This window comes from Syngnathus leptorhynchus, chromosome 1 (genome assembly GCF_054491065.1).
Source record: "Syngnathus leptorhynchus isolate UIUO chromosome 1, UIUO_Slep, whole genome shotgun sequence".
Classification (NCBI taxonomy): Eukaryota; Metazoa; Chordata; class Actinopteri; order Syngnathiformes; family Syngnathidae; genus Syngnathus; species Syngnathus leptorhynchus.
The window spans coordinates 22,865,188-22,892,501 of record NC_141195.1 but is presented as its reverse complement, the minus strand read 5'-3'; the positions used below and the strand labels follow the sequence as shown (position 1 = coordinate 22,892,501).

At 45.9% G+C, this 27,314-nt stretch overlaps 2 protein-coding genes across 12 annotated transcripts in view; both read right to left on the bottom strand.

Annotated features, from left to right (window-relative positions):
- l1cama (L1 cell adhesion molecule, paralog a) overlaps positions 1–16,905 on the bottom strand; it is a 29,011-nt gene extending 12,106 nt beyond the window's left edge. For both annotated transcript variants that reach the window (XM_085927504.1, XM_085927513.1), the window contains exons 1-2: positions 16,743–16,905; positions 2,639–2,852 (exon numbers count right to left, since the gene is read on the bottom strand). In XM_085927504.1, the coding sequence (XP_085783630.1) occupies positions 2,639–2,756 (118 nt within the window). In that variant the 5' untranslated portion in view covers positions 2,757–2,852; positions 16,743–16,905. The remainder of the gene's footprint in view (positions 1–2,638; positions 2,853–16,742) is intronic.
- A 3,437-nt stretch (positions 16,906–20,342) lies between these two features.
- huwe1 (HECT, UBA and WWE domain containing E3 ubiquitin protein ligase 1) overlaps positions 20,343–27,314 on the bottom strand; it is a 30,985-nt gene continuing 24,013 nt past the window's right edge. For 6 of the 10 annotated variants that reach the window (XM_085926964.1, XM_085927020.1, XM_085927010.1 and 3 more), the window contains 17 exons: positions 25,681–26,383; positions 25,500–25,594; positions 25,228–25,384; positions 24,986–25,145; positions 24,668–24,870; positions 24,350–24,579; positions 23,769–23,868; positions 23,529–23,678; positions 23,198–23,443; positions 22,937–23,054; positions 22,713–22,853; positions 22,340–22,627; positions 22,160–22,265; positions 21,927–22,044; positions 21,493–21,674; positions 21,218–21,408; positions 20,343–21,146 (listed from right to left, as the gene is read on the bottom strand). In XM_085926964.1, the coding sequence (XP_085783090.1) occupies positions 21,044–21,146; positions 21,218–21,408; positions 21,493–21,674; positions 21,927–22,044; positions 22,160–22,265; positions 22,340–22,627; positions 22,713–22,853; positions 22,937–23,054; positions 23,198–23,443; positions 23,529–23,678; positions 23,769–23,868; positions 24,350–24,579; positions 24,668–24,870; positions 24,986–25,145; positions 25,228–25,384; positions 25,500–25,594; positions 25,681–26,383 (3,291 nt within the window). In that variant the 3' untranslated portion in view covers positions 20,343–21,043. The remainder of the gene's footprint in view (positions 21,147–21,217; positions 21,409–21,492; positions 21,675–21,926; positions 22,045–22,159; positions 22,266–22,339; positions 22,628–22,712; positions 22,854–22,936; positions 23,055–23,197; positions 23,444–23,528; positions 23,679–23,768; positions 23,869–24,349; positions 24,580–24,667; positions 24,871–24,985; positions 25,146–25,227; positions 25,385–25,499; positions 25,595–25,680; positions 26,384–27,314) is intronic. The other 4 variants (XM_085927044.1, XM_085927028.1, XM_085927001.1 and 1 more) reach the window with 4 other exon arrangements.

Genomic DNA, 27,314 nt, shown 5'->3' with positions numbered 1-27,314 from the left:
TATATATATATATATATATATATATATATATATATATATATATATATTATTGTACTTTCAACTAATTACACAATCCAAAAGTTTGTGCATCATGATTAATTCATCTCCTCCTGATGTGTACAATTTAGCCATCAGAGGGCAGTATGACTTAATATTTCATTGAAACACGGAAACGTTTTAATTCCACAGTGAGTAAGTAAACTGCAGCGATAAACAATATGATGCGTTTGAGTATTGTTCTGTACTGTGTCGGTCTACATATGTTGCTTCACCCTTTGTGTTCAAATATTGTTTGTTAAAAGCTTTATCAGACTGCCATACAGTTGTTGTTATATTGTCAATGGCATTTTGTGGCATTTTGTGTCTCAAGAAGGTTGAGTGTCATATTGTTTTTTTTATGCATTTTGTTCATAACTGAGGCTAACTTCCTTTTCCACTTGTTATGAACATTTAATGGAATTTATGTTGGGATGGAGACAGTTGAACTCCGGAACAAATTTTTTGTTTTCCATTCGCTTCTATGGCCAAGATTGGAACAAAACACGGACATTTTAAATCAAATTATTGGATTATTAATTTGCATTATTCATAAATGGAGTTGAGCCATTGAATAAAAACAGTGTAAGGCACTGCTTTACAAACCTTCTGGTTATTATCATGACTTCATTTATATGACTTCATTCATATGACTGGTTATGAATATGACTTAATATGACAGATCAGAGATTTCAGCTAACGTTCAGCTAAGTGTAGAAGTCACATCATCTTAAATTATTAGCGTTAACTTGACTTTAAAAGCATTTGGTGTGTCTTGTATTATATTCTAACTCAATAAGGGAACCAATATTGTATGGCAGTGCTGCAGTATGTGATTGATTTAATTCCACATGCATTAAGCAGTGCTTTGACGCATATTACCCCAGAGTAATGCAAGATTCCCTATGACCAGAAGGCACTGAGACACCAATCATTTTTAGGTCAACAGCTGCCAATAACCATATATTCGGTCGATAGGATGAGCAAAGGGTCCCGAGAGAAAGACTTGTCATATGGACTGAGATGAGCGGAAATGGAAGCGGCATCATGAAAGAGGGACGAACAGACGTCAAGCAGGAATTTTTAGTAGGCCTTTCCTGCTTTCCTTTTTCATTTCAGAACACCGGTGTCAAACATGAGGCCTGGGGGCCAGTCCCGGCCCACCGCATCATTTTAAATGGCCCACTGGGGCAAATCACAACTTCAGGTTTTTCGCTAGGATACCAAAAAATGGGTCTTTTTTCACTTTTAATAAGATTGAGATAGTACAAACGTTTCGGAGCGTGTGATCAAAGGCGGCCGAGTAGAACAATGCGCAGCGATGACGCGCCGGCCGACAGAGACAAAAAAATCGACAAAAGGTTCAGTGGAGAGAGAAAGGCATCGAGAGAGCGAGGGAATGCAATCAAAGCTAATAAGCCCCTTCCTGATCCAATTAAAGTTCAGGCTTGGGGCTGCGCAGCCGAGCCGGATGGAGCCACGTGACTGCAGAGAATCATCACGCAGCAAATCATTCAAGAGCAGAGTTGTTTTTTTTTTTTTAACTGTGTACGGAAAATAAGCCCAGCGGCCTAAGTTCAAAGTGTTTACAAGCATTTTTGCTAGCACATGCATTACAAAAGATTGGTCAGAAATATTAAAAGCACTTACGGTCACTTATGTGGTCTTTTGTAGTCCACAGTAGAGAGCAAGCGTGAGGGAGAAAATATTTTTGTTACATAGAGAGAGAAAGACATAAATATGGACATGCAAGGAAATACAAGCAAAGATACAGTTTGGGAACAGGAAAAGATATGTACAGCGTGCTGAAACTTGATTTTGTTGTTTTGGTTTGATTCGATTCTGTTGAGGTAACACAATTAACTGGTAACTGGCCAATCACAGTGCAGGACAGGACCTGACCGTTTTGCTTGATATACAGCAATCAATTGAAAGTTATTCGATTTGGTGAGTGGTTTGTGGCCCGGTGTCACGCATTTTTGAGGTTCCATTTGATAGTGTAGCGAGGTCATTGAACAACAGTCACGATACATGAAGAATTGAGACACGACACACACTGGAACACGTCGACGCTTATCGCTGACTCGCATTGTTGCAAATTGAAAGGCAAGGGACACCTTGACCTTTGACATTTTTCACTCGCTCTTCCTTCCACCTCCTCCTCCACATCATAACTATAACCCCTCCCCCGGCAGATTGCTATCTTTCCATCTGCTTTCAGGCCGAGTGCACGCTTGTTGATCTGCGCAGGTGGTGGAGGACAGCCACCGTGACTCACTGCAAGCGTTTTCCGGAAAGACAAGCAACAAATAGTGTAAGCGTAAGGCTTTGGCTTGCTTTTTTTTTTGACACGTTGCCAAATAAACAGCACCTCCAGCCGCCATTTACTCGTTGATTAAATTACTCCTCAATCCGATTCTGGTATGCTGGGAGGAACCGGATCAATAGTGGGAGTAATCAATGCTCCTCGACAGGATCAATCAAAGAGTAATTAGACGCATAACCGGACGAGGAAGGAAAAGGAGCTCCAATGTTAAGATCATTATTAGCACACGAATGAACAATTTGGTGAAGGCCGAAAGTGACGTGGAGGCGTACTCACAGTTGGAGGGAAAGTGGATGGTTGCCCGGCTGGGCTGGACCACGAAGGAGAGGAGGATGGGGAGGAGGAGGAAGCCAGAGCTCCGCCTCCTACTGCCCACCTGCTGTCGGGGAGCCATTGCTCACCGTCCCGTCCGAGACCTCGCTCACACGCGCACGCAACTGGGGGCCCGCTGCTTTGGTGAGTCTTTGCGTCCCTCACGCTGGTCTTCTTTCTGCCACATAAAAGAGAAAGGAGGGGTGGGGGAGCAGGGGCCATGTGTCACAACGGGAGGAACATGAACTGGCACCATGTGGACAGACCGAGACGCTCAGTTAATACGGCAGTGGAGAGTTAAAGCGTCAAAATGTGTCGCTCACCATTTGGTTCATTAGCGGGACATGTCGTCCAGTGGCCCATATGGACGGGCTGGACAGATGGACAACTCAAGTACAACAACAAGAAGACAATGACCAAGAGATGGATGACAGATGTGCGCACACACGTGACGATGAGAACCTCAACCTGGTACAAAGTTGGAAGGATGCTCCACCATCTCAATCAAGACATTCATGACCCAGTGCATACAAAGTCATTTCAAGGTTCAGAAGATCCATTTCAGGATTCATACCATATCACCAGATGGTGGATAGCATTAGAAGAACACAAAAAAAAAAGGTGGAGTATCTTGGAAGGAGTCTGGGTCCACATCCAGTCCAGAGTTCCTCTATTGAGGAGCTTGCCTGAATTTCTGGCTTCTTATGTGGCAAACCACCCCTGCTAGGAGTCTATCCATTCTCCATCTGGAGCTTCTGAGCCGGTCCTGGTCGTATCCCGACATACCTCCTCCCCCTTCCCGCTGATTGTTTGCACCACTCGGTATCACACGCAAAGAGCTGTTAAGCACACGCCATTATTATCACGTTGAAAAGAAAGAGACAAAAGAAGCGTGTGATAAGAGTGCAAAGGACGCTGATTTGGCAGACGGCGCCGTCGGAGTTCCTGGCGCTGCCGCACGTTGGCACGTTGACTAGCGTGGGGGAAGGTCGTTTAGGAGAAGGATGGAAAATGAGGGAGAGGACTGGAGGATAATTACAGTTCATCAATGTGAAGATTTTAGTGTCACGCAGCGGAGCGCAAAGCACAAAGGCTGAAGGAGGAGTCGGGGCTGCCTGAATTGTCAACATCAGTGGACACAAATGAGATGAAATGGACCTCCAAACGAGAGATGAGGCCTCGACGGGACGGGTAGCATTAAGATACAATGAGCCGTTCGAGTGGCGAGAGGAGTTCGGGATATTTAAGTGTAAAAGTGGAGGAGGGACGACAAAGGGCATCCGTCCTCTCATACATGGGAAATTGCAAAAGCGTCCAATCAGCATTTATTCAAGTCCCGCAGCAGCTTGAAGAAAACCGAGCAGCAGTAATAAAAATAAAGAAGACAGTAAAATACGACCACTGGCGAGGTTAGGATTGTGATTGGCTGTGCTCGCTTCTCACCCAAACTGGGCTGTAGCTCGCTCGTGACCCCAACGAGGATAAAGCGCTGGAGAAAATGCATTAATGGAACCTCAAAGAGTAAATTGTAGGCAATGATTATAGGCTTGAAACAAATCCACACATTGAGCCAAATCCAAAATGGAATTATTTTTAGCCCAGAGTCCAAAAAAATGTTATGGGGATAAAAAACCCACAATGAAAGCACACACTTTTTAGAATACAATACATAAAGACACAAAGTGGACTGTGGGAGAGAACACACACACACACGGAAGCTGCTGCAGGATGCTGAGCGACATCCAGCATCTGCTTCATTTCACCTTGCGATCCATTGAGCAGGTTCAAAGGTCATGCCTGCGACCGTTGTCATGACCCATCAGCATGTTCCTGAGTGCTTTCAAATGCTATTATCACAGCTGGAATGTCAAGCGTGTCATCATCACGAGGGGAGGAGGGGGGGGGGGGGCTTCTATGGATCCGCCAGTGTCGAGATGTGATTTGAGGGTGTGGTTGCACACAATTGGCTTGTCACATGCACATGACTTCTTCTTCAGTCATACATTGATTTTCCTCTTGCAATATGTTGCCATGCCATATTGTGTCGCAACGTCCTCATTTTGTTAACAGTACAAGCCCGCGTCTCGCCTGGTTACATTTTTGGCAAAGTAGTTTGTCGTGTGGCTCTTTATGCCCCCACAGATGCATGATTTATTCAAAAATGCATACAGAAAAAGCCTGAGGGAAGGAATCCCTATATTCATTAAATATGAATTCAACTAAACGTAGCATCAATACTTAAAATGGATAATTACTTTATTTTGTTGCAACAATGTTTTTTGAAACAGGCTCCTTTGTGGTCAAGTTGGAATTTTTGGATGTTTTTTTTTTCTTTTGTTGGGCGTGGCTTCCGGGTTTCTCATCACGAGCGACCACTGCTCACCGTTTCACGTGCGGCCGACCTGCGTAATCCAGCCGCAGGGCGAGACTTCTTTGTGTGTCGTACTTGTGTCGAAGCAAACCTGTGTGCTGCTTCGCCTCCTGTCCCGTTTTAATCAGCTCAAGCTGTGAAGATGTAAAAGCGGAGACAAATAAATGAAAAGATGTCTCCCCTGCCCTGCCCTGCCTTCATCTCCTTCCCCGAGGTTCCTTCCGTTGAGATCAGCGTGTAAAAGAGAGGCTGACTCGCTCGTAAACAAAGCAATTCCTAACCCGACAAACGGAGTGTTACGGAACCTCGCTGCCGGAGATTTAAAGGGTCAATGGATCGTAAAAGCGAGGAGGAGGAACAAGGTGAACCCGGTGGGGGGTCTGATCCACAGCCCCTGTTCGGGTGAATTATTCATCTCAATCCGCTTCCTCGGACACAATTTGCCCCAAATCCACCTAAATTCATAATTCATCCGTACCCTCAGGCCCATGTGCATTTGGTTTGGTTGCAGACTGCGTTGGTTCATCCATACCTGACATTTTCTGCCCTCAACCGTGCCCCCCCCCCCCTCTCCCTGGCAGTGTCATACTTAATGCATGAGCCTGTTGCAGTGAGACGAGTGTGAGAGGCAATGGCAGGGAAAAAAATAAATAAATAACACAAATTACTTGGAATAACAGCGCCGACCCATGTCTGCTGTTTTAGCACTTCATGGAGATGATAAACCCAGGAGGTGTTTCATCAAAGCGTAGGCAGCCATCAGAAGAAATGAGGATCCATTTTCCTGTCTGCTTTTGATCCATATTCTTCTTGTCCCGCTTTTTTTCCAATTGCTTTCTCTCTGTCATTTCAATAACTTGTTCGGGAAGCACTCTGGTGAGGCCAATTGGCAAAGCGGTGGATTAATTTGATATCTTCAACTTTAATGGAAAACGGGCTTACGGTACAACGGCTCCCTTGTGCTTTCGAGCTTGCGTTTCAAGGCTAATGATGTACGGTTAACACCTAATGGAAATTTACCAGCTGGAAAGAAGAAGGCAGATGGGCCCGGACGCTTATCTAGAAACACGCTACATGCGCTTTACATTCATCAATACTGCAATTAGCATATTAGCACAGGAGCTAGCACCCCCCTCAATGTGAACAGCAAATTGGCCACAATTACAATCCCTGTTAAGTGAAAATAAATGATATGCCACGGAGAGAAATGGTAACAAAAAAAAACATAAAATGAAGCTTTAGAATTATAAAGCTTTTCCACATTGTGACGATGGAGCTAGCTGGCTAACTCACGCCTAGGTAGCTAGCTACTCGCCACTTAGAACATACGCTAACACCAAATATCTTTCAACATGTGCCATGTATTGTAAATGTGTGAATTCACTTTCGAGAAGCTCACTTTGGAGGCCCCACCCAAATTGGCACATTTCACTGAGGCTTCCCGGTAAATACAGTTTCAAAGAAAGAAAACAAGGTTGTTGGAGCAGCCACAAGGGCAAACGCCTACACCGGCTGTATTGTGGTTTCCTTGACAACACCGTCTCCGTGCAACCCCCCCTTCCCTGTGGTACATTCAAATCAGTAATTCAAACACGGACATTAATAGGATTGCGCTATCGCTTACATATGCGCACGCTCGTACGTTCACCTGCCGACACCTCACACATTTAAGAACATGCTTCATGTTAACTCCACAAAAGGAACACCAATGATGGATGCTGAAGCTAATCAAAAATGTAACAACTGTTTGTACACTAATCCAAACAAACACCAATAAAGCGTTCCCGAAATGAAGACTTGTCTCCAACGGTCAAAAAAAATGATGTCTGATGTGATTTATTTGGACGCTGTTTGTCCCCTAACGAGAAAGTGGGAGAATAAGAGAGGAGCTGAATCATTCAAGGAGAATGGAGTGCACTCAAACATCCATGAAGATAGCCACAGAGAGGCTAAGTGGAGGGACTGAGGGATACTTTGGAAAAAACAACAACAAACCAGCTCAGACAAAAGCAAGATGCTAATGGAAAATTCATGAACAACAAATTATTTGAAAAATTCATAGCGGGAGAAAAATCTATGTAAAAAGCGTGCCGCAACGAAAGCCATGCTGTAATGGGATCATCGACTCAGACAAGCTGGGGGGCGTCCGTCATGCTTATGTAAGCCCGTGTGCGTGCGCTGTGTTGCTGGTGTGTATCAGTCAAGATCCGCATTCGTGCCGCCGGCACGTCCGCTGATCTCTAGCGCGCCATGTTCATCCGAAGCGTTTTGCTAGTTGTGCAAAAAAAAAAAAAAAAAAAAAAAGGATGGGTTCAACGGAGGGCAATGATCCACGATGCAATATTTTACGAGGCAAGAACAAGCCTACCGCTTGGCTGAACAACAACCTGTCGGCCCTTTTAAAATTATAGCTTGCCGATGTATTAATACATTTTGGCCTCATTTTTTTTTTTTTTGGTCCCAGCGGTTTCACGCAATAAACAAGCACACAACGGTGCATCTGCGAGCCCAGTCAGGATAACAGATTAACGGGTTGTTTGAAGGAGGCAATGACACAAAACGGACCTTTTAATTGTCACCGGCAACGCCCTAAGTCCACTCCATTGTCATGGCAACGAACGCCATACTCGCCACTGGCCCTGACTTTGGCGGTCAGTGGCTCATTTGCATGCATTAGCAGCAACGCCACTCAGATACTGTTGCCGGTGGTGCAAAGCTAATAACTTGACACACCCTCAGTGTCGTGGCGAGGAGGGGGACACCCTCAAACAAGCCCACTCATCCCCCTCACGCTTCACATCCTCGTGTTGTTATTCACAGCAGGAACGTGAAAATGAAAAGGCGGGCCGCTGCTTTGGGTAATGAAGAGGAGTCACCTTCTGTCCGTCAAGTGCTTCCATCGCCTTCCGTCTCGCTCATCACTTGACTAATGTCTCATTTGAATATGTATGCCCTCGAGGGCAACATTAAACGTTGCAATTATCCACACGAGACAGCGTCAAGGATTCGTTTTTTGTTTGCGGTCATGTAAGGAAGCAATGAAAGGATGTGAAGAAGCCGGTGGTCTTGAAAGCTCTGTTGAGGGACGACAGGGATGGCATGGTGCGTGATGCTGTGAAGGCCGACACATGGGGGGGGGGGCTTTTCGCACTCCGTCAGACAGGAAGAGGAGGGAGGGCTCCCTGGAGCCGTGTGCTAAGTAGCCCATCGAGCGCTGGAGGACAGCTCATGTGACATGCAAGGACATGTCGCCACCTCCGTGGGGAGAATTGGTACGTCAAATAATCTGACAGGGGGAGGGGGAGTATGTACGCAATCATCCACCTCCAATACAACAGGTAACGCCCCGTCTGACTCTCATAGGAGACAAACTGGGGTCCTTGGGGTCACTAAAAATAATGATTGTGTTTTGTTTGTTTTAAGTACAAGCAGCACGGTGGATGACGATTTAACACGTCCGTATCACAGTGCAGAAGTTGCGGGTTTGATTCCGACGATGGCCCGCCTGTGTTTGTAGGTTCTCCCTGTGCCTGTGTGGGTTTCCTCACATATTCCAAAGACATGCATGGTAGGCTGACTGAGCGCTCTAAATTGTTTGTAGGGGTGAGTTTGAGCGTGCGCACACACACACACACACACACACACACACACACACACACACACACACACACACACACACACACACACACACACACACACACACACACACTCTTTTTGTCTCCAAAACCAGGAATCATTTTATTCCCGTGTCAGTTGTGTTTAAATGCCGTTAGAATTCTGCGAAAAGGAAATGTTTGACCACTCAAAAAGTTGGAGAAGTTTTGCCTCGCAACAATATCACACGGTACATTTGCCTTATGTACGCTATGTAAACAAAAAGTATATGAAGAGAAGTGTTGGGTCACAGGATGAACACAAGTTTTGGATCATTTCACAGATTCGGTTTGATCTTGGAATACTTGTCATGTTCGCCTCATGTAGCAGTTAAGGCAAATAAGCTGCCGGGTTGAAATTTCCATTCAGCACATTTGCATGGACCATGAAGCTCTATCACAAACAAACACACACACACATTTGGGGGCTGGATGAGGACACAAGAAAGCCCCCCGAAGGAAAACAGAGACGTCATGGTTGTGGAAAAGCGCATGCAGCATAAACAAAGCGCAGTTCAAGTCATCAAAGGAACACAGAGCGCAACTAAGAGGGAAACTAATGCAACGACAAAAAACAACACATCAGTTCGACATCACACAGGCGTCGTGGGCTAGACGAGGTTTTTGCGCTGATTTGCATTGGTTAAATGATGAAGCAAGTCCAATTGGATTGTGGGCAATCCCATTAATTTTGCCCAAAGTTGCAAATGCAGCAGTTCTCCTTAAGTGCAGCTCACCTAATGAAACTCTCATATTGCACAGACAAGGCAACTCGCTGGGCCTTTTTTTTTTGCTAATAAGCAACCAGAGAGTGCAAAGAGAGTGCAAAAACAAGAGAAGAAGAAAGCAGACTTGTTTTAGAGTCGGGGCATCAAACTCATTTTTATGGCGGGACGGTTTCCTTCCATTATGACTGTCAACGCCTTATATTATATACAGTGTAAAAAAATTTCTAATATTTTAAAAAGACATAAAAATTGCAAGCAATATCTCTTTTTTTAAAAGTGAAGAATATTTGACATTTTAGTAATGACACAAAATCGAAATGTCTTTGCGATGTATCTGGCCCCCGGGCCTCGAGTTTGACACCTATGTTTTAGAATGACCTTTCTCTCCTGTGCTTTCAGTTTAAAACTTCCCAAGGACATTTGTTGGAGCGGTTTAGGACATGAAGGTTCTCTCAAGGTCCATAATTGCACATTTGAATTCCAAGTAGAGTCAAGAGTGAGCTACTTATTGAAAACAAACCTCTTCACGCACTCCCTGAGATGGCACAAAAAGGAAAGTAGTAAGTGTTGCTTTCCCTTCAACTTGAGAGCATCTCAACATCTGCCGACGTCAACATTTTTTTCCCGTGAAAGCGAGGAGCCGCCGCGCTGATGTTTGACTAATGGAGTCAGTTGGAGGGGGATTTGCATGCCGACGAGAGTTTTGCATTCCGTCAAACACAAAAGCGAGCGAGCGTGACACGCCGGAACTCCAGATGGATGAAGTGATCTGGCCGCTTGGGAGTTTCTTGGACTTGAGGTGAGGCCATGCGTGCAGACGTTTGAGGCGAGGTGTCAATCAGATGAGGCCGCCTCCAATCCCTGGCCTCGCCCTGCTGTCACCATGACAACCTCTGGATTCCCGCTCCTGAATATTCCTTTCCCCTCCCCCTTCCACATCTCTCGCTCGCTCGCTCCTGCACCTTGATTCTTTATGCTGCTTGCCTCGCACTCAAAGCAGTGTGAAACTTCATTTCTTCACGTTCCTCCTTGCAACCTTCCTGCCAACTTCCATCTTGCAAGCAGGAGAAACTATGCAGGGGAATGCGCAGCTCCTAAGAGGCTTCCTAACTCCCACGGCATCTGTTATCATTATCATCGGGAAGTCGTTTCTGCTCTCCAAATCAATCCAATTATCACCAATAGAGTGGGGAGCTGAGATCCGGGCAAGGAGGAAGCCATGAAAGGCGGCAGTGATATCTGAGGCCAACACGCAGAGCCCCGTCCGTCTTGGCAAATCTTCCTCCGCCGTGGCTCAGAAATGGAGGATATGACCTTTTCCCGAACGTGCGGCAATTTCGAGCCAAGACGAAAGAGAATGAGCAGCTTCTGCGCTCGGGATGACCAGCAACCAAACGGGACTGACAGAAGAAAGTCAGTGTTGACTCCAGAGCACGGCGGGCGTGACCTCCCTCCCTCCCTCCCGAGATGCAGATGTCTCAACCAGTGTACTCACAGTCCAAGAAATACGGTAAAGGCCACGAGGGAGCCAACGTTGACCTTTTCCTGAGCCCAGATGGTCACTTGAGGAAATAAAACACAAGACTGTCTGTAGCGTCTCTATGGATGAATGGGCAGGTCAAGATAGAAGCCATCTTGGGGCAATTTCAAAATACCAGATTTTTCTTTTTTTTAATTATGATAATCTTTGCATACTATCTCAAAAGATTTGAAATCAATGGATTCTCCAGACTGATGAAAGCAAGAACAGCTTTTAGATGTGAACAGAACTCCTGAAGAGTCAATCCAAATGAATCCGGAACTGTCCGTGAGGAAAAGCCTCAGGGTGGACCGGCGTCCATTTTGCTTTTATGCAGACAAGCAGCTTGCTGTCAAAATGTCAGGCTGACATTGAATGGTGCACGCCACACCCCAAACAAGTGTCAAGGCCTCACAAATGCCACCTTTTCACTGGGTTCCTCTTTGTCTGGCCTCCCCTCGCCCCACCCAACATGACATGTGCGCCTGAATAAATCTTTCACCTTCTTGTTGATCCACCGTTTCCTCTAGGGGACTCCACCTTTCATCTTCTGCTCGTATTAACAAGAAGCCTCAGAATGCCCGCCCGCCCGCCCGACCCCTCCCTTCCCCTCCCCGCCCGCAGCATCAATCAGTCTTCTTCTCGGCACAGATCAAATGATTAGCTAGCATCACCTTACAGTGCGTCTGGATTGGAAATGATGCAGCTCAACCCGGGCTGGGCTGGGCCGGGCCTCCACGAAGGATGAACCACATTAGCCCGTTTAATTTAATGCCAAACAAATGCGACCCCCCGAAGGAGTTGCCTTGAGGGACGGGCAAATTCTTCCCAGGCAATGCCAGCAGACAGCCCCAGCCAAACGTGACGGAATGGAGCCCAGATTTTTTTTTTTTTTTTGCCCACATCTCTTTGTAGGCCAGCTACATGTCAAGAAGTGCCAATCAAAACAGAGCATAATCGCCTTTGATACAGTTTTTGTGTCAGATTTCATTAAGCGTCCGCGTGACATCGAATCATATCAACAAATTTGCGCTAATCTTTTCCCGAGGCACTTCATCCTCTCCCTGCCGTTTCTTCACCATTTTTTGGGGTAGGCGGGATCCAATGCGGGAGCAGCCGGGACGTGGTGATGTGTAACGACACGGCGGCACGGGCGGTGAGATTAAATTAGGCCCGTGTATGGGGATTACAAGGCACTCAAAGACTGATCCCCCTCCTACTGGCGCTAATCCAAGCCTAATGAATGGATGATGCAGAACGCCAATTCAGCTCATTTCTTGAAATGATGCATCGCTATGAAGAAGGGTGACGACTTCAGTCATGCAAAATGTTTTGTTGATTAGTGTCGAGCTAAGTAAACATTTTTCAAGGCAAGCCAGCCACACCATGTGATGTGGTTGTCAAGTCAGTGGAGTTCAGTCAGTGCTGCCATCTGCTTCTTACATTTTAAATTTTGAGCCGGAGGGGCCAGGGTGATCACGAGAAAACTTTCTGGAGCACATTGTTCCTCAACCAAACACCCATCCCTTTAGGGTTCAGAATTTTTTTTTTTTTTAATCAAATTAAAACTAACTTGATCCATTGCTATTAAACCCACAAGAACAGATATTGACTGAGCGTTGACAGTTAGCCACACACAATACAGAAACTGTTTGTAGAACCATTAAAAAGTCAAGTTTATTTATAAATATTTTTCTTAAAAAAATCCTAAAGCCAATGATAATGTATCCCAAATAAATTTCCCTATTAAAACGAATGGGAGAATGAAACCAGTTCTTTGTTTTTTTGCTTCATTTCAATGGAGATTGTGCTATTCCCACCGTGGCCACCTGGGGCAGTATAGCGTTGTGGGGGTTTTGTTGCTAATTGTTGCTTCAGACTAAAGTAGGACAATTGCTGCTACGTGCTTAAGTGACAAAAGGCCGTTTGACATCCGGAGACGATTACCGAGGAAATTCCGCGAACAGACGCTCAATTTAGTGAAGCATTTGGACAAGTGACGCTGGCAAGAAGGCGTCTTTCATCAAATTGCTGCAGATGAAGACTCCTACAGGGGATTTTCGGCCGCTCGCATAAAGACACTTTTGTCACAGAGACAAAAATAAAACATGCCTGCAAACTAAGGTCCTTCATGGGCCTGCTTTTGTCTGCTGAATGTTCAAATTACACACATTGATTCTAATGTTTTCATTCTTAGTCCAATTCTCTACACAATTTTGTCCCACAAGGGAAATCTCTTTTTCAAAGTTGTGATTTTTAGTAACTATTAGGACTTCAACTTTTTCCTCATGTGTGTACGTTTGCAGGATTTCATAGATAAGTAACGTAAGGATAAAAAAAAAAAAGTTGTTTCAGGATAAAATTAAAAAAAAAAAATTCTGATCCAGTGCTGGCTGAAGGTCTGAAGGCCATTTTTATTGCTGGCTCACTTAAAAAAATAAAATATCAAGGCTTCATCAAGCAATAAACCTTCCTCAGATCCAATTTACCTCTCCGATTATTGCCTTTGTTGTAATTAAATTGCCGACTGGGCTGAAGAAATATTTGCTGGGAGGATTGCAATTTGAAGTGGCAAGATTTGCCACCCATGGGCTTTACTACCTTTCCTGCTCATGAGATAATACAAATTCAATTCATTCCTATATCTGATGCTTGTCTTGTAATCTGTTCCAGCTTCCCCTCAAAGAAAAAAAAAACCTGACATTTTTTTGTGATGCGTTTCTTTTTTAATAAGGATAATAGCATTAATTAAACAGAATGTAAACAAATGATTAATTTTTTCTGTGCAGCTCCCTACATTTTAGTTTAAGACAAAAATACAGCTATAGATGGAGTAGAATGAGATGCTCACAACTCCTCAGTAAACTATAGCGATGTTCGTTTAGCAGAGGATAAAGAATATATCCCTTCGAGTTGTTTCGTTGTCTGTCTACGTGAGTTGCTCCATCGTTTGTGGAGCTTGAAAGAGCTTGTTTAATGGCATTTAGCGACTTTTATAACAGAAAAGTAATTTATTATTGTTTATTTTTTTAATACACGTGTTTTCTTTGATTTATGTCTCGTTTGACAGTACACGGTTGAGGCGACAGGGCGGCTGGTGGACGGAAGACGGTTGCGAGTTATGGCCGGACTGTCGAGCTGCACTCCATCCTCTCCAGAATAGCTTTCATCACACTGTCATCCGAGCACCCACTTTTCAATCAATCCTTTCCATCTTGAGCTGCGCTCACTGTCAATTCAATTTTCCTCATTTGCAGGCTTCCTTCCCTCCTCCTCCTCAGAGCTCATATATAATGTTTGGGAGACGGCCGCCCTGTCAATCCACCAGACCTCGACCTTCCTAAATCACTGCAATGTATTCTTCTGCCAAAGGATGTCACAGCAAACCCTGACCCCACTTGACAGCCCCCCCCACGTGCAGCCATTTTGGGAGGGGTGAGAGCTGCCGGCCCGCTGAAGGTGTCACAAAGACGATAATGAGAGGGCGTGCCGGTTGAAGGGTCGTTTTTGCTGGCCTGTCTCAGCTTTTAAGGCGAAGGCACCGCTTATTAGTCAGTCAGTCCATGCAGAAGGGAAGTAAAAGCAAATTGTGCTGTTGTTGAATGTCTGTGTCGTGAATTGAAAGGCTGCCGAGCCCCCTGTCATGAACTCAATTAGGATTTAATGAGGCTTTATGGCAGCGGGTCGAAAACAATTTACCCACTCTTGCATTCAAATCAAATGGCAAAGTCCCAAAAAAATGGAAATGAGCTTTCAAGTCACTTTGCATGGTGTTGCATTAGCTCATGCTAAAATCAAAATGTCTTTTGTATATTTCATCAGCCTTTTGCTTCACTATGGAGTCAATATTCCGTACTAGCGACACGTTGTCAGGTTAGGGTGATGTCCCCGCCCACTTTGACTTCATCATTTGGCCTCACGGACAAAGCATGTCAGGTAGGCTCTGTTTTTGATGAGAGCCATTTTGCATTCAAAACAGGTACGTCGAAGAAAAAAAAACAGGTTTTGCATGGCATGAGGGGTTTAATGATTTTGTGGTCAGCGCTTTTGTTTGCGCAATGGAAATCCGCCCATGCGTCCTGAGGATGAGATAGGAAAAACAAAGTGTTCCTTCCTCCTACACATTTACTGGAAGAGCGAAAGCACTAGCCTCAGCCTGACATTGGTACAACGTTAACAAAAGTTGCTTTTGCCATCCAAATAAAAAAACAATGTGATTCTCTTTTTCTTTTCTTTTTTTTTCTTTTTAGAAAAGATAATGTGACCCAGATATGTGTAATCTAGGGGTTTTGCACAATTCTTTAATAATTGATGACGATGCATCTTTTTTAAAAATTTTATTTTTCAACGCTGCAAACTAGCATCGTTGGAAAACATACAAGATGTGCGTTTGTTGGTTTCATGATTAAAAAAAACGTGTGGTGAGAACAGAACAGAACAGAGTGAAACCGTTTGACATAACTCCTTACGAACACAAAGCTTCTTCTGCTATGCGCGTCTCGGCCACTAGATGGCAGTACGATACAGAAAATTAGCTAAACATTGAGACGAGGAGACTGTCAATGCCTCAGTAAGCTGCAGTAGCAATTCAATGTTTATCACGGAGGATAAAGAATATATGCCCACGAGTATGATACTTTTTTGCTGCCGCCGCGAATTGTGCTGTGTAACATCGATGCTATTCATTAGCCCGTCGACTGCATTTTGCAATGTTTGGTAGCATGAGGCTAACAGGCTTTCCTGCTTTGTGGTTATTTCAAATTCACAATCTATAAGTTGTTGAATTTGATGTTTAGTTTGATAATTATAGACAAAGCTATATTTTAGAGGAATACGTTTTTAATTGGTCAATATAATTGGGGCGGCTTGCGTCTGCCTAAGTGAGGATGCAGAAAACAGTAACAGCAGAAGGAGGCCAGGTGAGTGCCTAATTTGCACACACACACACACACACACAGACACACACACACACACACACAGACACACACACACACACACACACAGACACACACACACAGACACGTGCACGCACACTTCCAGCTGGCTGCCCCACCCTAATTTTCACGTCCTGTCATCTCTCTCTCTTTCCTGCCGCCTGCATCTCTTATTTGAACCTGGGGTCACTTTCTTCCCGCCGGAGCTCAGTATGTGTCGTTCCCAGAGGAACGCTAGTCAGCGTAATGCATCATCTGAATGAAAACTGTTGCAGCCTGTTGCGGCGACGGCTCGCACGTATCAACGAGCCGCTCGGCTATTAGCTGGGGGAGGGGAAAGAAGGCAGAAAATGGGCATTGATTTTAAAGGCCAAGGCAGAAAAATGGCATTTGCCTCGCCTTGCCCGCAAGATGCAACCGCACCTTTATGAAATCTCACTTTTGCAAAATATGCTCCCATGCAAAATGGCAGCATGAAGAATGTCAGGTGAGAGAGACCCTGTTGCATGCGGACGCGACAGAAAACAAATCACATTTGGGAAGCAGATGGACAGCTGGATGTGGACAGCTGCCACAGGTGCAGACATGAATCATTCTGATATGCATATGGCCATCATCATCATCATCACCATCATCATCATCATGGTATGGATGCGAAGCCATGTAGACAATTGTCTTGACATGACATTGCATTCAAAATGAAGACTTCTTCCTTCCAGAGCAGACAATGAATTCTGAAATATCCGCAAAGTCGCTAAAGGTGTGATGGCACCTCTGCAGCCTCATGAGGCAACTCATCAGACATCCTCTTTTTTTTTTTCCCCAACCTCCAAAGTGTCTGGACGTACCAAAGCTGCTCTTACCTTCGCACCGATGTTTCTTTCCTCCGTCGAGTCCTCAAGCCGATCTGTTGCCGCTTGGTCTGGTCCGGTCTGCTCTAGCCTGGCCCGGTGTGCTGTGGTTCCGTCTGCCTGTGCGCACCTCGGTACAGTGCTGATGCTGCAGTGATCGAAAAACACACCCTCCTCCCTTTGGCCGCGCTCGCTCTCTCGCTCGCTCCCTCCCTCCCCCTCATTGGCTGCCTCTCGGAGGTGACATCACCCCTCCGTCTGAGCCTCTGCCTCGGCTCCCCTCCTCGCTCCGTCGTGTGGATCTCTGGTTATTCCCCTCTATTGTAAATGTCCGTGCTCTCGTCCCCTCCTCATCCTCGCATCCAGCTGCTCTTCTCCTTGCGCTCGCATCCATCAAAGTAGCACATGCTGAAAATTTAGCACACTGCCGAGAATCTCCTCCTGTGCACCAGCTAGTATATCAGGCCTTCCCAAAAAAAAAAAAAAAGTTAGCAGTCTTCACATTGAAGCTCTTTCAGTCCTCCTCTGTGCCTTTTGGTTTATTATCTAAGCATTAACTCTTCGATGCACAAGTGAGTCGACCCTACACTCTTCCATAAGTGGGTCAAAAATGAGCCAGTTTAGAATCAATGTGTTTTTAATGCTATTTGTCATTTTGGTAGAGTCATTTCTATGATATTCAATTTCCATTGTCTTTTTTGACCCACTTACGGACGTTTGGTGTCGCAATACAAAAACTACAATTTCTTAAAATGTATCAATGGTAAGCTACATTTTTAAATGCCATTATGTTATAAACATGTTTTTGGAGGAATACCTGGAATATGAGAATATAACTATTTATTATGAAGATATTTAAAAAAAAAAAAAAAAAAAAACACCTCACCAGGTCATTTTTGACCCACTAAGGGTTAAAGAAATGTCTGACAATGAACGTTATGCAATGACACTGAATGAAAATGTGAGAGTCATAATACTTATCTGCGCGAGATGAGACGATGTCTGGGTCTCATGACGGCCCCTCCGGGGATGATACGTTGATAAATGTCGCCTGGCAACCACGGGAAAGGAGATAATCAAGATCTTCTGATTGGACCTCTCCATTTTCCTGTGACTGCAAATGAATTACTACTGATGATGATGTCTTACAATTCAAGAGAACATCAAAAATTAAACATGGAACAAGCTGTTCCAAGCTCCTCAATAAGCCACAAATGTAGTCATGCCTCGCCCAAGACAAAGAATACCTGAACTGACTGAACCAGTCAAACAATCCAAATGGAAATATTCCTATATTTTAATTCTATACTTATTCAAAATGATATCTAAAGCATTAATGCAGCAATTTGAATGTTATCAGACATCATCGACATTGTAAGGATGGCTATAACGAATAAATTCATATCTAAATAAGGCTGTGAGTAATGTCGTTCTAATTAAAGACCATTATTCAGAAGGCTGAAGAGCTTTTGAGTACTTGAAAGGTTGAAAAGTGAAAGCTCAGTTCCAAAAAAGACAAAGAGCAGGGGAAGAAACAGCATGGCAACACAGCGCACAGTAGTCACCTCCTTCCGCTTTGCCAACCGCCAAGCGGCGCGTCCATCTGCTGCCGGCAAAAAAACAGACCCAAAAACTGCACAGGGTGAGAGACCTTCACAAGGGAACAATGATGAATGGCGCTGGGCTGAAAGAGGTGACAAGCACGACCAACAACCCTGCTTGAGGTCAACCAATCTGGGTCAAAACCAGAATAGTCTCACACCAAGTTGCAAACTAAAGGATGACATCGGAAGCGTTAGTGTGCAGTACCGGGGCAAGTGAAGACAAAAAAGGTTATTATCGAATTGTACATGAGATGTTTGCAAATGCCGATTTGAGAAGAGACATTTTGAATGGAAAGCTCTCTTGCTTGTTTCCTGCGTGGACGAGATGAGCTAGAGGGAGATGCAAGAACGCTCATCCAATGAAACGGCTTCAATTTCAAGTCAGGAGGAGAAGGGAAATCCAACCGAGTCAGCAGAAGGTGGGCGGGTGGAGACATTTTCATCACCTTAAAAGCAGAAGGAGGGGAGCCAATCTCCTAAATGGCCGGCTGCACTGCGGATGGGGAAACTCGGGAGCGACTAGAACGGAAATAGATAAGAAGCTACTCGTGCAAAAGGTGGATACGCTCGTGCTGGAGACATAATATTGATATGGCAATAGTCGGACTCATTAGGCGGTATAGGAAAGGATACGCTTGCGTCTTGAGTCAGGTATCCATCCGGACGCATGCTGGCTGCCATCCAACGGCTCCATTTGCGCACCACTTCTAATTAGTCGAGCTTTGTCAACCTTTCCACAAAATTAAAATGAACACACATACCACATCACCAGAAACTAGATGGAACAATGGATGGTGGCAAAGATGAATCCAACGTATTTCACAAACACAACTTGGCAGAGAGAGAACTAAGAAAATGTACAAAAATTATAGCATTGGCATTCTTCATGGTGTTAGAACCGATATCCGAACAAAAAGTGTGGTGCAACACATGTAGACAGAGAAAGACAACACCCAGGTGCACATTGTCGATCGCCTGTAAAAAAAAAAAAAGTAACGAGAAATATTCCTGCAACTGACTGGACAGTTGCGACCATTTCCATGTATATATCAATGTGGCTGTGTTATACTGCCCCCAAGTGGGCAATGTCCATTCACCAGAAGGAGCCGCACGATTACAATGACTCAACATGCATAAATTGGTTGATTCTTTGTAGTCTAATTAAATATCCCTTAAGATATTTGGCTAAAATAGGTCATCCGTGCGTCTATCCGTCCGCGGCATTGAAGTTTTGAGAGCGCAAGGTCAACCGAGCTTTTCGGAGCCACCTTTAATTACTCGTTAATTGAAGGCAAATGACTCTGAGTTTCCTGCCGTGCGCTTGGTTAGCTTCACTCTGACGCCAACATCCCATTAAGTAGTGCAGACAGCAAGAATGCTTTCATTTAAAAAAGAATCGGCAAAATTAGCACCTTTGAAATACTTGACCGTTTTACTTCAGTGGATTCGTTAGGTATCTGTACTTTTGTGTCATGTTGCATCCTTTTGCCTCCTGCTTAGCCACGCCCCGTAAGTGACGTCACACGTTTTGAAACTTAAAAACTTTTTTTTTTAGACCTTAACCCAGATTGAATTATTCAATGTCATTTGACTATTTATTGTCCATTTCGGCTCTTTCAATCCTCAATATCAGAAGCAGGGCAGACGCTAAATATTTATTATACACAATATAGAAGTTTTAGGACAAGTAATCCTAAAACATTAAAGGAAGCCTTTTTTTTTTTTTTTTAATTTGGGTCACGCTTAAGCAGTCAATTTGCTGGAACTGAGCGGAAGAAATAACCAAACAAACTTGCCTTCATTGCCCACTTTTAAGCAGCGAAGTCTATGGACTGAGCAAGGTCGTTTGGAGGAAAGGAACACGAGGCACGGAGTCGACACCATGCAACGTTTCTCCCGGTGTCGTTACTGGGTAGGATTTACTTTAAATATAAATCTGGCACGATGCATGGAAAATACATGAGCGTCTTTCTAAGGTTAAGGTTAAAACATTTAAAAAGACAAGACGCAATTTTCTGCATTTATTCATGTTATTCCAATCGGATTCAAAGGCTCAAGGCTGTCAGCAATTTAATAGTCAAAAATACTCTAGAATTTGTTTTTTTGTTGTTTTTTTTTTAATCTCCTTCAGGTTTTGGCTTCAAGTGTACCATTCTTCCTTAAAAATGCCACAAAATGTTTTTGAAAAGTGCATTTTTGTGAACTTCTCAAGTTGTTCAGCCCAAAACAAAACAAAACAAAAATCAAGGCTTGTGATCAAAAATTTGCAACAAGAAACCACCAACGCAAAGGTTTTATAACCATCCTGTTCACACATTCTTTTTTTCTTTTTACACAGCCAGAGGAACAAAAAAAAGTTGAAACAATAAACTCCCAAACCTTTTGTACAGAGAAAAATCAACCTAGATGAACAAAATGTCTCTTATATAAGTCCAGTCGCCTTTGCATTTGCCCTTTCCATTTAAATGGGGAGGGGCCGACAAGCGCGCACGTGTCTTTTACACGCCAGATTCTCCATGTGGTTTTGATCTGTCTGTCGTGTATGGACTGGAAACAAGAAACTCTGCACCATTAAACAAGTCATCCAGTATCATCTATGCAGGCGCTGTTAAAGAAATTTAACTATGTTGGGTCGTCAAGCTCTAATTCAGGTGTGTGTGTGTGTGTGTGTGTGTGTGTGTGCGTGCGAGTCTTCGAGAGTCTCATTGATTAAGCCAACCCGAATCCCTCAGAGCACTCCTGGATGGCCAGCAGCAGCATGTGTCTCAGCTTCTCGTAACTCTCGTAGGCAGGGAGGTCCAGCTGGTTGAAACTACACGCAAAAAAACACACGGGTGTCATTTCTGGAAGCGGCAGATGGGTTCATTCGTCACATTTGTTTACCAAGTGTGAGCGGAGGGCAGGCGGTCGGTGGAGCGGTCGTCACGGTGGATTTGGAACTTCTGGATGCCGTTCATGCCCTCGAGAGCGGCGAAACCCTGAAGGGGAACTTTGGAGGTGCCGGTGACGAATTGTAAGAACTTGGCTCGGTCCGCTTGGTCGAAGGAACGCAGGGCCCTCCAGAACCACTGGATCTTTGGTCAAAATGCAAACAAGTAAGTTCTCGCACGCGGCTCGGCTTTGCAACGACATTAAGACGGATGGGCGACCCGTAGTACCTGGATGGAGCTGGACTGGTATTTGTGGTACTCCGTGTTGGCCTTGAGGTCATCGATATCGATGGTGGGCAGGCCGGAGATGAGCAGCTCCAGCTCCTGCTCGGTGAAGATGGAGATCAGCCTCTTGGGGATGATCTCGTAGAAGCCCTCCAGGAAGGCGGCCAGCTGCTTGCGGATGGCCCCTGCGCGACATAGTTCGAGGCCGCTTAAACGCTGACGGCCGCACATTTTGACACGACTAAAGTCATTGCGGCGTTGATGAAAGCTAATTTTCTCACACTCAATTACGAGAAAATACCATTTCAAAGCGATAACACTTCTGAGGGGGTCAGCGACACCTTAGCGGTCGCGCCCGTGTCTCATTTTACGGCAATACGATCAAAAGCTGATTTATTTGATTGCATATTTGGAATGTCATAAAAGCCCGAGCTTACCCGTCATCTTCATCTGGCAAACCAGGTGCACGTATTCTTTTTTGTTTTCTTCCGTGACCAGAATGTTGGCACCGTTTGGCTTGAGGTCTCTCACTTCACAGACACCGAACTCTTGGACCTGCGGCGTAATAAAGAGCAAGCTCTTGAAATCCCTTTGTCTCTCGCTATTTGCCGGACGACCGCGTCGAGAGCATCGTCAAGCGCCACGCTCGCCGCCATTTTCCGACACCCACCTCTGTGCTGAATGTGAGTTCATAGCCTAACGTGGACACGTCGTTCTCCAACAAGTAGACCAAACCCTGGAAGAAGGGGTAGTCCTCGCTCTCCATGTCAGTGTACCTAGGAAGAGAAGAACATCAGGACAAATGTTAGCACTGACGTTATTTCTCATCATCACTTTGAATTTGCATCACCTGACACTCTTGCCCAAGATGTGCTTGTAAAAGCTTCGTGTGAAGTAACACTCCAACAACCGGTTATCATAAACGGCTTTGGCCACCACCCGGCCCACAAACTTGAAGTAGCTCAAGTGGTTGGGGTTGCAGTGGGACGAGGGATTGATGGTGTAGGTGACCCGATCTCCGGGCGACGTGCGGAATAGGGCGTACATGGGGTTGAACATCTCTCGGGAGATGATCATGTACCATTCCCTCAGAAGGCCACCGGCATCTTGGCCCTCTTCTCCTTCAAAGACAATGTACCTGCAACACAGACAAGCGCGTTGGCGTGCTTCCGGACGGACGGAGCCGACTCGGGCGGGCGGATGTTTAGGCGAGGGAAGCGTACAGCCTGTTCTTCATGTCCTCGGGGCTCTTGCGGTGAAGTTCTCTGTACGAGTCCTCAAACACGTGATCTCTTCTTACGTGCACGGCCATGTCCTCCTTCCTCAGGCCTTCATCCAGGCGTTCCAGCTCCTGGCGGAAATACCTGCCAGATGAACACCACGGGTCAGCCACCGAAAAAGTCTGAATTTAGCGCAGGTCAAAAAAGGTCAAATTCATCCGGCTTACTTCCTCTTCACGTCAAAGTCCAGGATTCGGATGTAATCCACCAAGACCGCAAAAGGTCCATCGGCCAAATGAGTGGTGGACTGACGCAGGATCTGGTTGAGTACTGTGCGGTGAGTTTCTACAAACAAGGGCGAATTCAAACTCATCAGACCAGAAGACAATATGTAAAAGCCTTACCAGTCTTTGGCTTAACGGCGCTATTCGAAAGGCGATTCCGTCATTTACAGACATTTACCCTGGCCATGCCGTCGCTATGCTTACCGGCAAATCGGAGGAACTTCTGCGTGTCTGGTGGCAAGTTTGAAGAGATGTGCATGGAGGACGGTTCCCGGGAGAAGAACGGGTCCAGGGACGACGGTGTTGCTGGTGTGAGCGGCGCCGGAGAAAGCGGCGGAGGTTCGTCCTTGATGTGCGAAAGCTGGCTCTCCCGAGTGTCCCGGACAGGAGGTTTACTCTCTCGCTCGGTGGCGTGGACGAGGAAGAAGGCCTCCACAGCAGGCTGGAGAACTACGGAGGGATCACATTGGAAATTAAACAGGACACAAAAAAAAAAAGCATCGCTTACACGACATAGCGGGAAGATTCCACCTACCCAAGACAGCATGCTGGTCATGGGACTCTTCCAGCTCCTTCAAGCATTCTCCGAGCATGTCCCACAGCTCATCCAGCAGGAGCTGCTCGCTGAGCAGAGGGAGGTCGGGGAGTTTCTCCTCACTCTCTGATTGGCCATTTCCTTCCTCATCTGAGGAGGAAAACCAAACATAAAAATACATTCTCTGCCCCCAAACATATCAATACCGATCGAAACCTTTTAAGGGTGTGAATGACTCACCCAGAGTTGAAGAGTCCAGCTCCATAGATGTCTGGTCAACATCCATTGGCGAGTCATCTCGCTGAGCCGCCTGAGCCTCTGACACCGACTGCATTTCGGACTGTAGCGACCCAACAGGAGACGGCCAGGAAGACGGGGAGGAGGGATGGGAAAGAAAGATAACGTTTAGCAATATAATTGAGCTACTTATCTGCATGCATTAAGTCATTTGCGATTCAATGATTAAGGCACTGGGGGGGGCTTGAGCAGGTAAAGCATGAAGCAACTTCAGCCAGACACCACTGCTGCCGATGATCATCAGGGGGGGGGCTTGACGAGTTTGGAGCGGGGACCCTCAAACGTTTACAAACAAGCATGCTGAGAGAGCACACACGGTGGGTTACTGACATATCCATTTGTGAGCAGAGTCATAAAACAACTCTCCAGAAACAAGTTGCAAACAAAACCACATTTGGAGGCAAGAATGCAAAATAGATCCGATAGAATAGCATGAATAAGCTAAAGGCGCGTCAGTGGTTGGAAATGAGGCCCCAGTGAGCGAGTGTGCTTAAGTGTCTGCTGTCAACGCGGCCCATGCTAACCGTAGCGGCAGCAGCTGTGCCAGCAGGGGGAGCAGCACCGGCGGGGGCATGAGAGGCTGCGACTGACGATCCGGCGGCGACGGCGACCGAGGCGGCAGTGGGCGGAGGCGCCTGTGTGAGCCGACGTGCCCGCTGACCCTCTCTCACCATCTGGATGATGGCGTCGGCCTCGGCCTCCAGTTGACGAACGGCAGCCTGAATGCTGCTGGCTGAGCCCAGGCTGGCCGAGCCTATCCGTTGAGCAAAAAGGGTTAGCGGGGTTTAGCGCTCCCAACCTCAACCGCGGCGAGGCTTTTCTCGGCCGTATCGATCTCTCACCTATTCGCCCGGTCTGTTTGGCTTTCTTGTTGGCACGGCGCGTGTCCTCGCGAAGTTGGATAATGACCTGCAACACTCGCAAGAAAAACTTCTGCGTCGATGTCTTGGAGGTGAGAGAGCTCATGCAGGGGAGTTGCAGTTCTCGTCCGCCGAGCGTGCGCTTCTGTGCAGCCACAATCACCACGCTCTCTGCTCCGTCAAACCTGCGGCCCGACGACAAACGCGTTTAAGGTTGAGCAAACTGTAGGCGGAACAAACCGAGTCTTTCATTTAAGACTACATAAAGCGAATGGAGTGCTTTATTTGCATCGATCATACCTGCTGGTCTTTTTGCATCGATCATACCTGCTGGTCATTTTGCCCTTAAGTCTGGCAGAGATGGAGGAATCATCAGGAGGTGCGTCGGGGGAATGAGAATCGGCGTGCGCTCGTCTCTGCTGCTCCAAATTGTACTCTCGGAGTTCAGCCAGTAGCGTACCTGGGCGGGAATTGAGATGTTTAAAGAAAGCGGACGAGGCTTTGCTAAAAGCCAGGAGCATGTATGGGGCCGTAGCACTGACCAATTTGTTTGCAAAGAGTATAACCAAGATGTCTCGCGCCACTGAGCAGCAGTCTGAGCACAGTGTCCCTGGTGGAACCATCTCCCCTGGATAACTGAAGTAATATATTTGCTGCATCTTCCAGACCCTCTTCTGAGCATGAATGAGAAGTCAACACCTTGAACAAAGTGCAGATTTGTATTAGAAAAAAAACAACAGGAAGGACATAGCGGTACACAAGGCAACGTTTGGAAGTTGAATTTTCACAAAGCCCACACGGTATTTTCCAATACCTCTACTGAAAGCTGAAGCTGTTTCTCTGTAAGTCCAGCAGAGGCAATCTTGTTGTCACTCTCCGTGCTACTCGAAGAGCTCTTTGTTTTTGCTGCTGTGACAGAATGAGAACACATCAATGACGAGTAGCGTTTTGACGGGACGACAGAAGATTTCAAACGTCGCCGCTGTTCCTTTTACCTGTGAAGACCGTGGATGTCGGCAATGGTGTGGAACTCGCAAACATTAAAAGACTTGTCCCTGAGGAGGTGCTCTGGGTCCCAGATCCCGCAGAGGCCACTGTGCCCACTGGAGCGGGCTGGGTGCTTGATGCCACTGTGCCCTGCGCAGTGCCAGGGGCTGCGGTACCCGAGCTGATGATCTGGTTGGGGTTGGCTGACTGTGGAGTAGCGTGGCCTGCAGGCACCTCCGTGGCCTTGTTGTCAGGCAGGGCGATGGATATGAGCGAGAGCAGACGCAGCAGCTTTTCAGTGAGCAAGGAGCTCCGCCTGATGACGGGATGGGACAGCATGTTCATCAACTGACCAAGGGGGGACGTTTCCAGGCTTAACTGGAGTCCCTCGGCCTCTGCGTTGCCCCCTAAAGGCACGGTCTTCATTGAGGCTTTTCCTTTGCGACTGACATTCATGTTGTCCAACTTTACAAGCAGGTCCCAAAAATCGGTGGAAATTCCCAAAGACTGGGGAGTGATGGGTGAGGAGCCAAAAGCGTTCTGTGCACCCGAAGCATTGGAGTTTGGGTTGTTTTGAGCCTGTGAACTTGACTTCGATCCTCCGCTCATAGCGCCCACGACCGAGGAGCTCGAACAAAGTCGGGCCTCCAGGTCAGAGGATGACACGGACAGATCCTTACAACGCTGCTGGGTGAAGTGACTGGGGAACACCTGCAGTGACAGGAAAAAAAAAAAAAAAGTCCGTCACTACTCAGTACTCATGACTGACAAATATCAAAAAGTGGATACATAACAGCTTGCAGTTATAATTATTTGTTTGAAGTTTCCATGCCAAAATGTTGACAGGTTAGTGTAATACTTTCAATACAAATACAATAATGTAAGAGAAGGCAAGCCATATACAATACACACGACAAGAACACATTCCATGATAGGCAGGGTAAGATAAGATTTCCGTACCATGTTTTATAGAAGTGCTACGATGCAACTATATAACATTGCCCCTCATGGGAAATTCAACAAATGTAGCATGGTTGTATTATATTGTGAGGCGGCAAGCAAAGGAACCACAGCAATGAGCCTGCCCTTGCTCTGTGTGTTTGTTAGCATCGATTGTTATTTAATAAGTTTGAGGGAGGAAGGGAAGGAGGAGTGGGGTAGCTGTAAGCCTTCCCATTACCCTCACGGGAAAACAGATGGTCAAATTGCACAGCGCCCTTGTAAAGTGCAAGAGCAATTGTTAGAAAAAACCCCGTGGTGGTGAATCTGAAAGTAAGTATTGCACATTGCCCTACTGCACGCTCAGAACTACTACAAATCTCAAAATGAATTGCAGCTATGCAGAATTTTAAACAAAGTACTCATATATATGTATTTGCACGTTGCAAAAGTGCATGCTGCATATGAAAGGGCTCGGAAAATTGTAGCCTGGCAAGCCAGAGCCAATGCTGCACCAGCATGTCGCGTCCGCCCTTTGCTGATTGGTTCCTTCGAACTGTCAGTTTGCTCATCTTTGTCATGCCTCAGAAATGCGTATCCATGAGACTCCCCACCAAACCAATGGCTGCAGCATTGCTCTGGCTTGTCAGGCGAGGACAATTTGCTTCAATGCCACTTTTGTGCTGCTTCAAGTCAAGCAACA